General features: G+C 37.9%; 1 protein-coding gene across 6 annotated transcripts in view; it reads right to left on the bottom strand.

Annotated features, from left to right (window-relative positions):
* Positions 1 to 417: 417 nt before the first annotated feature.
* Positions 418 to 18,547, bottom strand: part of sh3pxd2aa (SH3 and PX domains 2Aa) — a 107,438-nt gene continuing 89,308 nt past the window's right edge. For 2 of the 6 annotated variants that reach the window (XM_079614725.1, XM_079614727.1), the window contains 8 exons: positions 15,170 to 15,283; positions 13,530 to 13,613; positions 7,448 to 7,565; positions 6,305 to 6,684; positions 6,014 to 6,028; positions 5,148 to 5,197; positions 4,932 to 5,051; positions 640 to 4,686 (listed from right to left, as the gene is read on the bottom strand). In XM_079614725.1, the coding sequence (XP_079470851.1) occupies positions 2,746 to 4,686; positions 4,932 to 5,051; positions 5,148 to 5,197; positions 6,014 to 6,028; positions 6,305 to 6,684; positions 7,448 to 7,565; positions 13,530 to 13,613; positions 15,170 to 15,283 (2,822 nt within the window). In that variant the 3' untranslated portion in view covers positions 640 to 2,745. Of the gene's footprint in view, positions 4,687 to 4,931; positions 5,052 to 5,147; positions 5,198 to 6,013; positions 6,029 to 6,304; positions 6,685 to 7,447; positions 7,566 to 13,529; positions 13,614 to 15,169; positions 15,284 to 18,547 lie in introns of all 6 variants that reach the window. The other 4 variants (XM_079614726.1, XM_079614728.1, XM_079614729.1 and 1 more) reach the window with 2 other exon arrangements.

The raw sequence follows: 18,547 nt of genomic DNA, 5'->3' as shown, positions 1-18,547 counted from the left end.
TAATGAGATGCCTGTTTTTGTATTGCACATTTCCTCATTCCATCTGAGTAATGTCAAAAGTGAACAGAAAGAAGAAAAACTAGCAAAACACAACATTGTTCCTGAAAAACGCATTGAAAAATTAAATAAATAAAGAACACAAAACAAAGCTAGCAGATACACAAGTAATATGAGATAAGAACTAGTTTGACACTTAACAGTTCCCTTGTAAATTCTATAGGCGCAAATGAAGAAAAAGCATGGTGTTAATGGAGCTTAGCAACATCCATCACAAGCCGCTGCGCTGTAGTGAGTCGACACATTTCTATAATGCCATCGTCAAAGGAGAGTTGCAATTGACAGTGCAATGGCTTCATTTTCATTTTCAAATTTAAACATTAAATTTAAAAAAATCATCCAAATTAGAACTTTAAAATTCCATTATTGCTGTTTTTATTTTTACAATAACATTTAAAAGAAACACTCAAATCAAAATTGGTCCAGTCACAATTTGGGATCCACATATACTATATAATTATAGATCCCTGCTGTTTTTAATTATTACATTTATGACAGTTTCTATTTGATCATTTCCATTTTAATGCTGGCTTTTAATTAGGAGGATTGATTAATTGATTATCATTTAGATTTTTTGTAAGGTCGTGGTTTTTTTTTTTAAAGTGGTATGATGATATTAAAAATAAGAACAAAATATTTTTTGCTTAAATAATCTGGCATTATATGTGGCTCAATAACGAGAAAGGAAGTGTCCATATAGTTGCTAAAGGTGCAGCTTTCAGCTTGGTTGAAAATGCATTCCTGATTTTATTTTTATATATAAATAATGAGGAAAAACATGGGGGAAATGGTCCCATGAATAAAAAAAAAAAAAAAAATCAAATTTCAAAAATCATATTTCAAGAGTATCAAATTTCAAGTAGGAAAAAAAAGCTCAGAATATAGCAGTAGCCAATTACTACAGAACTACCAGGAGTATCAAGTGTCACATTGGTAAAAAAAAACATGTTATTTTTTTATTCAAATAATAAATACAACAAAAATGTTGTTAAATAAATTATATGCTGATGAGGTACACTGCATCTTTTAACCAATGCATTCAAGAAAAAGTTCAAATGCATTGATTCACAACAAATGAACGACTTCATTCATCATTATTGTCCATGTGTGATCACACAACAACCAACCAACAAACAAGACAAAATAAACAACTTTCTGCTTAATAGAATATAACTGCAATCTAGCAGGTAATTAATGTTTTTAACTGTTTAACACTAAAATACTGTCCAGCAGAAAAAATAAATCAAAATAGTGCGAAACCCAATTAAGAGCTCACGCTATTCATTAGAAAAATATTTCAGCAGTCTTGAACATCAGCTGTTTGATGCTGTTGGTAATGAGTATTATATGACTGAATCAGGGAGAAGTCATCATTCTGAGCTCAGACGTCTAAAAAAAAGAAGCCAAAGATTGGACTATGGACTAAGATCATTTTTTGGATATCTGTCGACGGAAAATGAAGCGCTATTCTTAAATGATAGAAGTTTAAACTGCTTATTGTGTAACTTCAGATTCAATACTGCCCAGCAATATCATAACGTACAAATTAACCTTGCATATTAATGTGCTTTTCTTTGGGTAAAAAAAAAAAATCAAGTGCTTCCAGATATAACAATTAAATATACTTTGTTCTCTGTTCTGAAACCTGGTTTAGGTTTTGTCGAATACACTGTATTTGTACCCATACAAATAAATACTAACTCTAAAACAAAATGTGTCTGTAATTCTTCTTTGGTGTCATCACATTTTCGGCTCAATGTTATGTTACTACTTCCCTGGGATAAAATGCTGAGCGAAACATAAGATTTTCCAGTCCTAATTTCATGACTTAGCGCACACAGAGCAGCAATATCTAAAGTCCTCTCCTTTGAAGCTGTCTACCCTCCTAACATGACCAGATGCACTTTGTAAACTAAACTTGGGTTTAAACCCAATAAAGAGGCGGGCATGAGGTGATCTATGCATATAGCGTTCACAGTTTTCCTTGAACGTTTTATTAATTTTGGCCTGCGAATATGTATAAAATGGGGAAGACAAAAGAGATTGATCCGTCATTATTTACGACAACGGATCAGGACAGGAAGTAAGTCAGTGAATGTTTTGATGGGTTAGGATGTTACAAGAAAGCAGAAATACATCTCTAAGGAAGATATAAAAACATCAACACAAAACAATTTCTAAAAAATGATACGTTTTTTAAAAAACGACAATCAAAGTTATGCTTTGTTTTTTTGAATGCACTCAATGCTCTGATAAAATTTTGACGTTGGTTTTTCTGTTCAAGACATTTTTAACAGAAATTTCTTGTTTTTACGATTGAATTTGCACATTTTGTTATGCATCTATGCTGAAATTATGTTTCTCTCTTTTCAACGTTGTAACAAAAATAAGTTTGTTGCTTTCAGTACTTGTAGGCCTATGGCACTAAGTTGAAGTTTGGTATTTTCGTTGCTTCACTGGTATTTGACCAATTCCTCTTAACATTCAGTGAAAGATGTAAGAAGGCACCCATTTGGCATAAAGTTTCGGCAGGTATTTTGCTAAACATTCACCTGCATTACTCTAGTTTTAATGTAAACTCCTTTCTAAAAGGCTCTGTCCCTCTCGTTTCAAACCACAAGTCCTTCAGTCAGTTCGTCTTTTTACATTTTGATTACAATTGTGCATGTTTAAAACATTTTTGGGGAATTACTTTTTTCTCTCCAGGTAGTTAGACGGTACCCAGCCTTTACGTCCCTGTAAGCCATCGAGAACCTGGCAGTACCACCATCCATTTGGATTCTTCTCCAAAACTTCAAGACTAGTGCCCTCCGAGAAACCCATGGTCTCCTCGTCGCCACGGTAATCAGCAATCGATACGTAAACCTCTCGAAGGTTGTTGTGAATGAGGTGTGTCTTCTCGATGGGCTTGGGTCTTACTGTAGAAATTGGAATTCCATTTCTCTGGGAAATCAAGGGGCTTGAACTTCCGACGGGAGCTGTAATGGTGGTCCCAGCCCTCACCCGCACATCGGTCGCTGGCTGCGGTCGAACGGCAGTAAATGAGGAGTTTCGCCTTACTCCTGTGGACCTCAAGTGGTCGCCAGCACCCAGTGATTCATTTCTCCTCAAAGACCCTGTATGGATGTTGGTGTCCTTCAGAGGCTGTGGGGGAGACACAAACACTGACTGCGGTCGCACTGCTGCCTGACGGACACCGTTCCGCATCCGTACGCTTGAACCGTTCAGCATTGCGGTTGGTTTGCTAAATCCCCCTGGTGGTTTGGATGGGATTGGTGGGCTAGGGTTGCTCATACTCCTCAGGTTCTGCTGGTTGAGGTTGTTAAGGGCCTGAACACGCTGCTCGTTTTTCTCGAGGCTGTTGGACTTGTTGGTGCTACCGAGGTCCACAAGAGGGCCATCGCGGGATTCTTGAATCCCGACGTTATGGGTATGCTTGACTGACTCCAAGTAGAAAGTAGGCGCCCAACCCTCATCATTGCCCCAACGGACATACCACCATCCACTTTCCTGCTTCTCCAGCACCTCAACATCCACACCGGCTGGGAAGCTAACCTCTGACTCTTGGGCTCGTTCGTAGGCATCTGTGGTCCTGTAGATCGAACTTTCATGGTCGGATTCCCCACCTCGGCTACCTTTGGAATAGACGCTGGAGAGATCGGAGGTACTTCTTGAGGAGATGGAATCCTCTGAGGACACAATGGAAGCCGTCTCAGAATCTTCACCGCGTACTGCACGGACCGCTCCGTGCCGAAGACTTCCCGTGGGCCGAAGCTGGCGACGTAGGCTTTTGATGTCCATTCTTTCTGGACTTTGTGGCTCCGACTTTGTAAGCAAAGGTTTAGGTCGCACTACTGGTTTGGGCCTGGCTAAAGGACTCTGACCAATCCGGATCTCCACATCTTTACGCATAACAGGCTCTCTTTTGGGATTGCGTCCTGATTCGTCTGATGATGACTTGGGGCTGTGTCTCTCAGCACGACCAAGAGAGTGGCTCCGGCTTAGATCCGGCGTTACTTTCCGTAGGGGCTTCCCTCCTCCAGAAGAGGACCCGAAAGGTTTGCGACCCAATGTGAGACTCCTTGGTGTATCCGAATCACAACCACTGGCAAAGTCATCAGAGGAAAACCTAAACCCATCATTTTCATAGATCACTTCCTCCCTATTGACATCCTCTAATGAGTTTCTTTTCCTCAAGGGGGAGGTCATCACTTTTAGTAAAGGTGACGCTTTGCCAGCCTGTGCGATCCTTTCGGCAGCTGCTGGATTACTTTTAATTTCAAACTTACGGGACTCTGGTTTTGGGGAATTGTTTGTTTTTTGTTTCGGAGGATTACTGTCCAGATCGGATTCAAAACCAATGGCAGGAACGTCATATTCCGGCTCCTCGTAGACACGCTGAGTGGGGGATTCTGGAGCTTTGGAGGCAGAGCCACCCAGAGAAGGTGATTCCTCAGAATCCTGTTTTTTGACTGGTGGAGCCGGGGGTGGAACTTTGGGGCGGGTGAGTGTACTGGTTCGCCTGCTTAGGTTGGGCTTCTTGCGTTTATCAATGTAGGAGCAGGGTGCCCAGCCTTCCATTTCCCCGATCTGGACGTACCACCAACCACCAGAGTTCTTCTCTATGACCTGAAGACCACATATTACATGTTTACATTATACAAAAGCATATATTTATCATACAGTGTGATCCAAACTTTGAAAATTTGTTTATATTAAGTTTTAAACAAATAAATCACATTGTTAATGGGGTAAAAGTCTTTTGAACCCCACTGTATATATTAATTATTTTAATATGTTCATTAGTCAAACGATATTTTAGTTTTTTTTTAAATAAAATATATCAGATATATTAGAATATATATCAGCCTTACATCAGCCTTTTGTCCTCCACGGAAACTGATGCCATCTGAGATACTGGATTGAAACTCTGCTATGGTGTAGTACTCCGCTTCCACAGTAGGGGCCTCTGGAGGTTTGGGCAACTGGAATGCCTTGAATTTTGGAGAAAAAGACATTACTGTCTAAATAAATGCTGCTCTCTATGAATTTAATTTGATCATAAATGCCTTTTACTCCACTTAATTTACCAGATTTGTATCTCTTCGAGGAGGAGGTTTCTGTCTGAGATTTGGAGATCCTGCCAGTTGAATACAAAACATGTCAGCTCAAGACAGCAAACATTACCATAGTTTAATCAAATTTAGGACATTAAAATAGGAGAGTTCCCAATTTGTCTGTCACATATTATTATTATTTTTTAACAAAGGCAATTGGAGCCAAACTGGATTACAGTGCCATCACTCACCCTCATTATAAGAGAGAAGTTCAGAGATGTGTTTCAACACACTCAAGCATGCATTCACAACAAGCATGTTTTAATAAAAAAAATATCAGAAGGAAATCTTGTAGTGTGAGAAATGTGATGGCCTGGGTATGATGATTAAGTAGCGAGAGCAATGATAAGAAATAACCAATGAGAAAATAGAACATTAACCATTGTCTCTTTAAATGTCATCTTTCATATTTTTCGTTTTTAGATTTATTAGCAAAACGTACCATGCATACAACTTAAGCTGCTGTTATTTGAATAGAATCAGTCACTTTGCAAGTTTTAACCAAGGCGAAGAATTTCGGGGATCATATGCTGTCTGTTAAGGACCTGTTAAGGTGAAATAATAGTGTGTGCATCTCAGCATCCACAACAAAACAGATTTAACAAGAATGAATGTCATGTAATGTGAGCAGTACAGCACTATGGGAATTTATTTTCAGTTGTATAGTGTGAACTTAGCATTAGAAAAATAAGTAAGCACAAGAACAAACAAAAAATTAAACAAACAGCAGTTGACAGGCTGAATGTTGAGCAACAGAGACAGTGAATGTGTCACTATCAAGGTACACAACACCCGGACAAAATGTTAGGAAACATCTGTTTACCACAAAGAAATGTTACCTATGGCATCAAATCCTATGTGCAAAAATAACAGGAACATAAACATGTTTATTATATCAAATATGGAGATATAATTACACAATTATATAGAAAATATTATAATATATTAAATATAAAACATATAGCTATATACATTCTTAAGAAAAATAATTTAATTATAATTGTACTTGTTTTGGATAAAGTAAATACATACTGTAAGTCTTATATATCTAACTTTTCTATTATATTCTATTATATTCTGAACGCTGTATACATTTAGTTATACATGTCATAAACCAACTGTTTACTCACCTATCTCAACTCTGTGTGGTGCAACCCGGGCTATGGCAGGTGACCCCGGCTCTGCCCTGCTCTTGTTCTCCTGTAGGGCGGCGCTAGATCCAGAGTTCATTCCCAAACCAGTGACCACAGTGGGTGCCACTCCAGCCTCTGGGGCATATGGGATAGGTAAACTGATTTCACTTTTGGAAATGTGGCGCTCAGGGCTGGTGGCCTCGCCATCAGTTTGAATGTCCTTCTCGCTTACAGCCTTCTTGTTGAGGAGGTTGCTGATCTCCATTATGTTTCCAATGATCTCCACAGGGCCAGTCAGAGTCTTCTTCCTTGGGGAAAGGTCATCTTTCAGTTTCTTCAGGTATGAGGCTGGGGCCCAGCCCTCTTTACCCTGATACCTGCAACACATCAGTAGCAGTATTACACATCTTTCAGAACATTATAATGGGAATTACAAATTAAATGCATTAACCATTCTGCTACTGACCACTAGAGGTCAGCATAACGTAAATTAAGATGAAGTCGTACTGACCATCCAGAGATTGCAAAAAAATTGTAAAACTGCAATTATTTCTATGTATCCTTAATATGCAGAAGCATCTACTGTATAAGCCACTTCATATATAATATATATATACACACACTAATTATACGGCATCATATGTACATGTACAGCCCCAATCACTCTACATGTGGTTTCAAAGCAGATTTTACAGAAAATCATGATGTTAATATTTATAACATCTTAATATCTGGGCGGTAATTTAGTTTCCATTTTATAAAAAAAAAAAAAAAGCAATCTAGCAATTGAGATATGCTAGGCCAATAGTATATACTGCTTTATATGATCAAGTTGGATATACTTGCATATCTAACTTTATTTATAGAGCTATATTTACCGGTACATTTTGTGACCGAATAAAAAATCAGGCAAGGAAAATATCGTACTTTTAATATATAATCAAGCAGTTGAGATTTGCTAAATACAGTACCAATTAATACAGTGAATAGTGCAGATGTTTCTGAAGACCCAAAATGCAATATCACCAGACATATTGCAATGAAGAAATGAAATATCATCAGCAAAAATATTACCAAATAATAATAAAAAGCAAATATTTCCATGATATACCACCTTAAAGTGAGGTCCAGATTGATTACCTGATGTACCACCATCCCTCCAGGTTCTTCTGGATGACCTCCACGGTTACTCCTTTCTCGAACCCGATCTCATCCTTTCCCTGACTGCCATACGCCTGGACAGTGACATATTTCTCCTCTAAAAAAAAAAACAGATAAGGGAAAAAGAATGAGAAAGGACTTCTTTGTTGTTGTTTTTTCCCTGTACTTGGGTCTTTGCCTTTTCTGCGGTGTGAAAGGAGGTCGACTAATGGATTTAACTGCTAACTCGTAAACCTAAAAATTTAAGGACTTTCCTTGGGAAAACAGAGGCAGAAGTAAAACCACAAAAGTTTGCAGTAAGACCGGTCCAAAACTCACCCTTCACCACAGGCACAATAACACAATCACCTCACAATCCGTCAATAGTAATAACATTAACGAAACCTCCAGGAGACAGTGGGCCTGTTGTAACCAGAGCAATACAAGCCCAAGACACAATAATTATCATAAGCCTCTCCAATCCGGTTCTAGTATTACTCCATATGAAATACCTAGTAGGGTCAGTCTTATATAAACATGTCCAGTTCATGACAAGTCAAAAGAAGAAGAAAAAAATGATTTACATATTGCATTAGGAATATAGAATCACCATAATGCATTAGGACATTTTGTCAGCGGACCACACATACACTGTAAAAGAAGATTAGTTGACTCAACTTAACTAAGTCAAGTCATCTTGTTGCTTTGACTGAGTTAATTTGAGTCAACTTATAGTGTCAAGTTTATGCATCATTTTGAATGTTTTGAAGTGTAATAAACTTGACACTATAAGTTGACTCAAATTAACTCAGTCAAAGCAACAAGATGACTTGACTTAGTTAAGTTGAGTCAACTAATCTTTTTTTACAGTGCTACCATTTTTACTATTTAAATAATGTATTATTTCCCCATTACAGTAAAGAGAATGAGACTGTTTTGTATAATGATAGTAAGAATTGGGGAAGAATATGTGCTTAATTCTCATGAAAATAATCTCACATTGCAAGAAAAGAAAGAAAAAGGAATGGTCCCAAAACTAGACTTATTTTGTCTTTTTATCTTGTGCTAAAATATGTCCTGGATATGTTCATGGCAGGTTTTGTAAGATTCACCCAGTAAGACAAATAACTGAGCGCAACCCGTTTTATTCCCACCATTTCGCATTGAAGACTCCTGAGATCTTATAGAGCATTTATCTTCCCTAAAAACACACATAAAACATTATTCGGTATCGTTTACATATGACACAACTGTGTTTAACATCTACATATCAAACTCTGATGTATTTCCCTTTGCGAAAGAGCTTACAGTCTGCTCAGAGGAACGCTATAAATTTCGATTTAGTGAAACAGAAATAGAGCTGATAAAAAGACATTAATAGTGGGAGAAGTGTTGAAAAAGAAAAACAACAAAAGAGAGAGATGAATATCCTATATGTAGTTTTTCTAAGCAGTGAATAACACAGTCTGCCAACAACAGATGACATGAGGTCAGGGCAGTTAGTCCCTCTTTTTCGTAACGTCTCTATCAACACTTCATTCTTTCGCGGGAGCAGACAAGCTGGGAAATCTGATAAGTGAACATATGACAGAGAAGAAACTGTGCTGATCTCATTCTGAACTTCTGACCTAAAACCAATACTCTTCTGTGGAACTCAAAAGGAGAATCAGTTATTCTGCATTTGGTCAAAGAGATTAAAGTGTGGACGGATGACACAACCAACAGGAGTGAGCGATGTGAGGGTAGAAATGAAAGAGCTAAAAAGAAACGCCTCAGAAACACATTTTCCAACAGTCAGCAGTATTTTCATGGGCTGTTCTGGATGGTGGAAAAAGTCAGGTCGGTCCAGAACACATTACTTGAGTTTTGCATGCACTTGTGGGTGTTGTGTGCCAACAGAGGCATTTTCTCATCCAGCCTCCGCGACCTAAAAACCACTGCGATACGAAATGAGAGAGGGATTGTGGGTACACAGATCGTTCTAGCTGTCACATTGACCTTCCTGAAACTTGCTTGCTTTAACGTTTCATATAAGCTAACCAAAAGTCATGCTCGGTCCGGCAGGAGTTGTTTGAATCTGAGCTGCAACCGAATACTTCATCTAAAAATGAAAATAGTTAATTTACTCATCCTTATGTCATTCTGAAGCTTTTATTATTTTACTTTTTTCATAGAACAGAAAAGGATCAATTTAGAGGAATGCGGATTGAAAGTGAATGATGATCACCATGTCTGATCAAGCTAGTAGGGATAGTTCACCCAAAAATGAAGTCGATCATCATTTACTTACCCTCAAGTTGTTCCAAACCTGTATGAATTCCTTTCAGCTGAACTAAAAAGATATTTTAAAGAATATGGGTAATCAAACAGCCGATGGGCCCCATTTACTTCCATAGTATGGAAGAAGAAGAAAATACAATGGAAGTCAATGGGGTCCATCAATGTTTGATTACCAACATTCTTCAAAATATATTTTGTGTGTTCAGCAGAAGAAAGAAACTCATACAGGTTTGAAACAACTTGAGGGTGAGTAAATTACACATTTTTCATTTTTGGGTGAACTATCCCTTTAAATTTAAGTCATTATTTACGTATACAATATTCAACATCAAGACTTTTATGGTGTTTTTTAGTTATTTTATTCCACTTTATGGAAAAGAGCAGCATGAACATACCGCCTAATATCTCCTTTTGTGGCATATGGAAGAATAGAACTTAAAATAAAGATAAATAAATTAAAATTCTGGTTTGGAGAATGTGGGTGAATAAATGATCATCAATATCATCAATAAATGATGATAAATGAAAATTTTCAATATGGATCAAATGTACTTTTTTAAACCAAGGGCTCCCAGTACCGTATTTCAGTACGGATTTTGAAACCGTTAAGTAACAAAAGATCATTAGTTGATTTCAAGCAACCACTCTGAAGCCTTCACAACCTCTGACCTGTTTTGAAGTTTGCAACTTGTGTTTATGGAGAAACGTTCCCTCTGAAACTCCTGGCTGTTCTTTGTCTCTGGATCAACCGTGGTGCTCTCTGACTCATTAGTATGTATACGGTAAAAAAAATGACAGGATTAAATGCAGTCACACACAGCGAGCCAATGACCTACTTCCACACTTTCCACTGTGAGTTTCCAAAGACTTCTCCAATGATGCAGAGCAAAGTAAGGGAGAAATAATGAGGGAAAGGCAGTTACTGTAACAGTGTCACATCCAATCTAAAACCAGCATTTTTATCCCAATCTGCATGAGCCACTTTCGGAAGAAAAGAGAAAAATGTATAATGCTTATCAAATTTGACCACGGTAACCATAGTTTTGCCTAAAATCCCATAGTTACCACGGTTGTTAGTGGTTGTTGTTGGAGGACTTGAAGATTTGAAGAGACTAATAAACATAACTCATCCCATAAACATAAGACCTGGTATTTCATATCTTATGCCTGCTACGGACTGTGCGATTCCGGCAATCATCATTACAAATGACACTGTAACGACATGGATCCAATAAACTTGGGTATGTATATGTAGACTGTACGATGGTGACACCAATTGAATCGTAGGATACGACACAAGTGAGTATAGAAGAATAAAACGTCATCAGCATGCGTTAGCGGTAAACAAATAGAGCAAGAGGAATCACACTTTGGCAATTGTGGTTTTATGTGAGGATGTGAAAGAGGAGAATATGGACAAGAGAAAAGAGGCCAACTTGGCATGCCAATTTTGCAAATGGAGCTTGAGGTATAGTTTTAGCGGCATGTCGCTTTGATCAATACGCCATTTCATGTTGCATTATTATTGGCTAGTCAGTAGACGTAGGTCGTAGCATCAAACACTGTGAGATGATCATGCTAAATTTAAGACACTGTCAATGGTCGCAAGACTGTGACAACGGCCATCTTTGAACCTCTCTCACTGTACGACCTACAGTAGGATTACCGTTTAGGAGCCTTGACCACAGAAATTGCCACGATTGGTCATATTTCATCTGGGACAGAAATCGTACAATGTGTACCGGGCATTAGGAGTCTCAGTAGACATTCACACACTCCCAGTCAGGGTGATATTCATCCACTTGCCAATGCAGCATGGTAAAAATCTTATCAGCTCCCCACCAATTCCAGATCCAGCATGCTCTAGTCTAGAGTCTACTTACTGTACAGCCATGTGCATGGTGTTCATGACATGTTAGTCATTACACACGAAGAGTACACAAATGGAAAACTGCGGGAATCACAACCGTGGAGGTCTATTCCGTATGACTCAACATGAAACGGCAGATCTCCAAGGAGACTCATTACCATACAAACATACAATTCCTCCAAAGGTCTAGACATTAGTAATTATTTGAGGTCTGGGTGTATATAATTAAACACTGGGATTTTGAAAGGTCAAACCTCATGTGTGAACTGTAGGATGCCAGATCTGACAGATTTCAGAATGATTATTTTTTTAAACCAGAATGACGTTTTTTTCTTCTGTACAGCACCAAAAAATAAGTTTGATGTTAGATGTTGAAGTATGTTTTTGTCCATACAATGGTAGTCATTTAATGGGGGTCCAACAACATTGCTCCCCATTGACTTTCATTGTATGGACAAAAAAAAAAAAAAGTTTTGGTATGACATAAGGGTGAGTAGACAGCATTACCAATTTTTATTTTTTTTGGGTGAACTATCCCTTTTAACCAGGGGTTCCCAAAGCTGCTCCTGGAGGGCCACTGTCCTGCATAGTTTAGCTCCAGACCTACTTAAAAACACTTCAACTAGCTAATCAAGGGCAGTGTCCAAAAACGCCCCCTGTGTTAAATAGGCCACTATTTGAAGGGACAGCCATTTGTAGTGGACTATCTCTGAAACAATAGTGGACGTTATCGAGTTCACTCATTCAATCCCACAATGCACTGCATTAACAAGTGTACAACTCATGTAAACTCAACGGCTAGAGAATCCCCATAATGCACTGTGATCGTCGTGCCGAATGAATTCCTGCGTCTCACCAGAAGATGGCGCCCTCAGATGACTCATCGCTATATAAATGCCTCATTCATTCAATTAGATGAATCATCCATCCTTTCCAAACTTTCCAAACCACTGGTCCAATGTGGGTACAGAGTAATATAAATTCCTTTTTAAATTATTTTTAAATTGTTTAATTCAGGTTTATACATGCTAGTTTCCATTATAAAAAGCTAGTTTCCACCACTACTGGAGATGCTACGTTTCAAATGATTATTAAACAGCAAGCACAAACTATGCAAAAGCGGCATCCCTTCTAACACACTCAGTATCCAAATTCACTCACTCATTTTCATTCACTCCTTCAAGTAGACTATATTGGTGAAGTAATGTAGGCAAAAGTGAATGAGGGTATAGGGGACGATTTCGAACACAGCTAAGGTCTTCAGACCTGCTAGAAACTTCCAGGCAAGTATTTTGGAGCTGGTTGAAGCTAAATTCTACAGGACGTTGATCCTTCAAGTTGGACACCCCATACTTTAAACTATGTGAACCTGAAAGAGATACTTGGTTAGTATGCTTTAATAGAAAAGTAGAAAATGAAGCAGCTAGACCAGAAACAAATCAATATTTACTACCATAACTCTGGTCTCTGGAACTTTGAACTCTAATGCCATGCATGAGATTTCAAGCATATAGATATCATATCAGACTACAATATTTCAGAATGAATATGTACTTCTAAACCAATCTTTATCCAGAGAAACATAATTTTCATCATCTGCAAACAGTCTTAATTATCTCATTTTGAGTTCATACACATATACACAAATAGAGACCTAAAGCAAGCAAAGTATAATAAAGATTTTATGATGGAGCGCATGAAAAAGACCACCCAGCATGCTTTGGGAGCCAGATCCAGAAGTTTTATCCAGAAATAGAGTTTAGTTTCTAAACAAATGCCTCGTTTGTGTGCGTATTCAAGCTAATCATTGTGTAAACCTGCACAAACACACAAACGCACCATGCAGATTGGTCACACACACACACACACACACACGTGACTGCTTGCATGTGATCAGTCTATGCAGGCATGCGTGATTGCATGTGTGTTCACCTCGGCTCTGTTGGCGGTTGACTATTCCCCCTAGTGTCCATCTCCGGTCAAGCCTCTTCAGATGAGCCTTACGTCTCTTAGTAACTGACACGGGTGAATGAGGACAGCAGAAAGAGAACAGAGACATGACAAACTCAACATAAACAACTCAGGAGGAACACTGGTATTAGTGTAAATGATGAAGACATATCACATGAAAGAAAAGAGTTTTGTGATAGGTTAGGAGGGTTTTCGGCTTGAGCGATGATGGCAAGCAATGGAGTATTTGGATTAATACATGTGTTATTGGATTTTAGTGGTGCACATAAAGTGCTTGTGCTTTTTATTGTGTTAAGAGAGTGGACAATTCATGTATTATATTATACAGAATATATATATTAACCACTCATTTTCTCCATACATTCAAAAGGAAAAAGGGTGTGGAAGTAAATAAACGGTAGATGGTCTAGTTCAAATGAAGTTGAGTCTGAAAAAACTGCAGCAACATCCATAAATGAGTATGTTGTGGCCATATGGAAAGGTAAATTACCCCTCGGGATCAATAAATTGTGTTGGGATGTTTCGATCTATTCAAGACAAAGATATAGCGGAAGCTTTATCTCCAGCCTGACCACTCCTAATCTTACACATTGAGCTCTTCAGTGGCATACATTTCAAGATGCAGCTAAAACGGGACACATTTATAATGAGACTTCTCAATGTTTGTTTCCTTGCAGTGAGAAAATAGATGGGTGTTTCTTCAACTTTGGCCAATCTATGTTCCAGGATTTGACATGAAACGAAATTATTTTGCAAATACAGTACATCTTATTGTGAATGATTCAAACAATTTGTTTGTTTGTTTAATCAAAATGTCGATCTTCTGAGACAGAAGACGCCAAACTTCTCTCTGTTGATGCATGCCGGACATCCAATCAACATCTGATGGAAAGAACCCAGTCTTTTTCTTTTTCAATAATCTGTTACACAGAAAAAAAATCTGTCGGTATTTCTGTTTCATTGTAACTTTAAAACCAACAGATTTCCACTTTGTCAGTTTGTTATATGAAGATTTAGGTCTTCATCGCTTTTATTTGTCACTTTTCAAATGCCATTTTATTCTGAAATGTTTCAACCACACAAAGCTAATAAACACAATACGTAACTTGAGATGTGGTGGGAATCTTCATTAAATCAATTAATACAATTCTAAAATGTTTTAAAAAGTCCACAGTACCAAAAGTGCCCGTAGTTGAGGAAACACCCAGATTCAATAAGGTGTGTAGTTATAACACACTGTGAAGTACAACCAATGTACTAGTGCAACCTTTTAGAGAAGAAGTAATTTGTTATGTATAGATTCAAAGAAATGATAGAGGAGCCGCCCTTCTTTCCTTTATTTCTCCTTCTCCGATCGATGGTCTCTCACAGTCCTTATGTCCTCACTCTTTTTCTCAAACAAGCAGAAGCTTCTCAAAGAAAATTTAGTATACAGACTTTGGTATACTCCATTATAAAATCAATATGTACGGTTCTGGGTGGTGATTGGTCAATGAATGCAAAACAGGTCATCTTATACTGGTTTTGGTGAAGATTTCTTGGGGTATAAGAGTGTTTGTGCATGGGAAAGTAGGAGAGAGAGTGTCATTGGTGTGTCCTACCTTCTCCAGATCTAGATGTTCCCAGGTCCAGATCATCTCTGGTGCCGCTCTGAGAGTCCAGGTACGTGGCAGGAACCCAGCCCTGTTCTTCAGCTGTGCTGACAAACCACCAGCCTACAAAAAACATCCAAGATATTATTTTTCACCTAATATAGTGTAAAATACTGATTGATCTCATGAATAAATTATGCTATTTTCACTACCTGGACAGTGTTTAGAGAAAGGTGATGCATCTATGCTTTGCAAACTAACACTAATGCACAAACATTTGGATTTTACAGATCTGATGGGATGCAATGTTTTGGCTTCAATCATATTCACAAACACTTTCTCTGGTGTTAGTTTCAGGCGATGCGTTTATGAATTCAGTGCATTTCAGTATGCGTCCAGTACACTTCCTGTGTATCATTTGGCATCAATTAGGCCTCACACATCATAAATATCATTGAGGGTGAACATTATTGTGTTTGTACAGTCAAACATGAGGAAGGTTGGATGTTTCTGACATTCTCTTAGCCGCTAACACGATGACATGTTTTATGAGTTTATATGCGTGTCCTTGTGCGTTTTCGGCCAAAATAACCTCATCAATCAAATTTATGTATTTCAGCTCCTCCTTCATGTGTCTGAATAAGTGCTGAATTTGTTAAATGTGGTGTCCGGATTATTATTTGTTTTTGAAATGTGGATTGTGGTGTTTTTTTCTTTTTTTTTACATTTCCACAATAACTCTGAGCAGCATTAAAAACAAAGCAGCAAAAAAGATGGTCAAAGAAAAAAAGTGTTATGCCAAGAGAGGCTCATAGAACCTCTATGAAAAGGACATTTGAGTACATCAAACTGTGCAGAACTACAATTTACTAAGGTTATGGAATTAAAACCATATATTTGGCACACTTACACTTAAATGCAAAGCTAACATAAGTCAACGCCAATGAATGAAAATTCAAAACGGTTCTCCAGCTGAAACAGATCTTCCTGAGCGAGCCTGTTGCCAAGGTGACAGTATTGCTGGAAAGCTGTTCATAACAGTGTGATGTCATCAGTCAGCAGTAATCTAGCTCTGACATCATAATGGCAGAGAAGCAAAGTCTTTTGACAGGGCGCTAAGTGATCAACAGCAAATGTTCTGAACTAACACAGGCCAATAATGATGTCAAATACTGTACGCTTTAGAATACAATCATTTACCCACATCACACGTGCAAAAATACTTAAACACGCATATACACATTCAAAAGTTTGAGGTCAGTAAGAATTTTTTTTTTCTTAGAAAGAAGAATTTATTTAGCAAGGATTAGTTAAGACCCCATATACCCAATATCCAGTTTATCATCTGAGACAGAGACAATTTACTGCATCTTTCTTTTCAAACCCTACTTGTACAGTGGCTTTGTTGCCGTTTACAGTCATGGAATTCTTGTAAATCCTTTGCAAGGGTGAAGATGCCGCGCCGACCTGTGGTGGACATAATTATCATCTTCAGTATGTTGGAAATAGACTGTGGTCTTTTCTGAAACCATAAACCAAGATCCATATCCAGACCAAAACTTCAAGTTTTGAGACCCAGACCCAGACCATGTTTATGTGGTCTCAAGACCACAAGATAAAGACTTCAACTCTAAAACTCATAATAGTAAAAGCAAAAATATATCCAAATTCGTAGTACGTGATTCTTGAGTTTATCATTTCGTAGCTCAAAATTTGCCTAGAAAATCTCAATTAAAAGTCAAACTTAATATAATCTGATATAGTTAAAGTAGAAGTACATAAAGGTTTATATTACAGGGCTTTTTACACTTGAACTAAAGTATCCCTGGGTCAGTCTCAACAGAATCCTTAACTTGCTGCACAGTTCACACTGCTCACATTGGGTTAATGTTGTTATTTGAATATTGCGCATTCTCGTATTATACATTGTCGAATGTACTATCAAGTTTATCCTGAATGGACTTTTCAGACAAAGGCCTGGTTTCTCAGACAGGGCTTAGATTAAGGCAAGATTAGGCCTTAGTTCAATTAGGACATTTAAGTAGCTTTTATAAACATGCCTTAGAAAATAAAATTACTGGTGTGTATCTTGAGACAAAACAATGGCACTGATATATTTTACGATACAGTATGTCAGAGCTTAAAGTTGCAAAAAAAAAATTATGTTAAAATATGTTTCAACAGAAAATTGCCTCCTCGAACTCTAGACATATCTTAAAGGCACAGTATGTAAGTTTCGCCTCTAAAGGTTCAGAATATAACAAAGGCGTAGCTTGATGACGGCGTGAATGAGTGTGGAATCATGGGAGTTGTCGTCTTCACCTCCACAGTCGATGGAAAGCAATCTGACGGGACTCAGATGTTCGTGGATAAGTTAATTTATTCAAGTTTTATGAATGTTATGAATGAAAGAATATTAAGCAGTACAACTGTTTTCAACAGAAATGTTTCTTGAGCAGTGAATCAGCATATTTGAATGATTTATAAAGGATCAGGATAAATGCAGCCTTGGTGAGCCTAAGAGGCTTCTTTCTAAAAACACTAAACAATCTTACTGACCCCAAACTTTTGGATGGCAATGCTCATTTTAAACCCAAAGAAACAGTGGCTCTCATTTTAAAAAATGTAATGCCGATGCCAGTAGTTGGAAGACATACACTGAGAGACGGAAACAAATACAGAGATCAGAAAACTAGCATTGAGTCAGTGTGCCAAAAAAATCACAACAGTGCTTACATACCGAAATCCTAAGATTCATTTGAGTCAATTAGACCACACTGACATATATACCACCCTGACACAGCAAATCTCTCACAAACGCATACACACGAGTACTATGAACTTGCTAATGAATTTGTGAGAGAGCTGAGAGCAGGTTGTGGCCACCCTGCCTGGCTGACCCTCTTTCAATGAGATACTTGTCTCCCTGTTTGTGCACACCAGGAACCGTCTACGGCAAGCACAGAGAGTCAATTCAATCAGAATGCAAAATGGCAAGGGTTGCGCACAGTTTAGCCATCACACAGATGCTTTTCATTGGAATCATTGGGGATTTGTTTATATATTTGTGAGTATATAGGGGTGTCATCACAGCTTTCAGAACAACATTTTTAAATGTACACATTATTAAATTGAATAGTACTTTTAAGATACATTTAATGATGTATTATTTAAAAAAAACTGTATACACATAAGATGAAGACTCTAGTCTTATCAGTAGTCTAATACAAGCTGTTTTATTTTAGGGGGTAGGTGGCCTCATGGAGGCAGCCATGTTGAAATCACATGACAAGCCAAATACTGGTCACTTTATTTCTAAAATTAAACTGGTAACTGGAAACGTTTCTGTGATGTTGCATCCACACCAATAGGTGTCAGTATACATCC

Source organism: Phoxinus phoxinus, assembly GCF_949152265.1.
Source record: "Phoxinus phoxinus genome assembly, chromosome: 6".
Taxonomy (NCBI): domain Eukaryota; kingdom Metazoa; phylum Chordata; class Actinopteri; order Cypriniformes; family Leuciscidae; genus Phoxinus; species Phoxinus phoxinus.
This window is presented reverse-complemented; position numbering and strand designations above follow the sequence as displayed.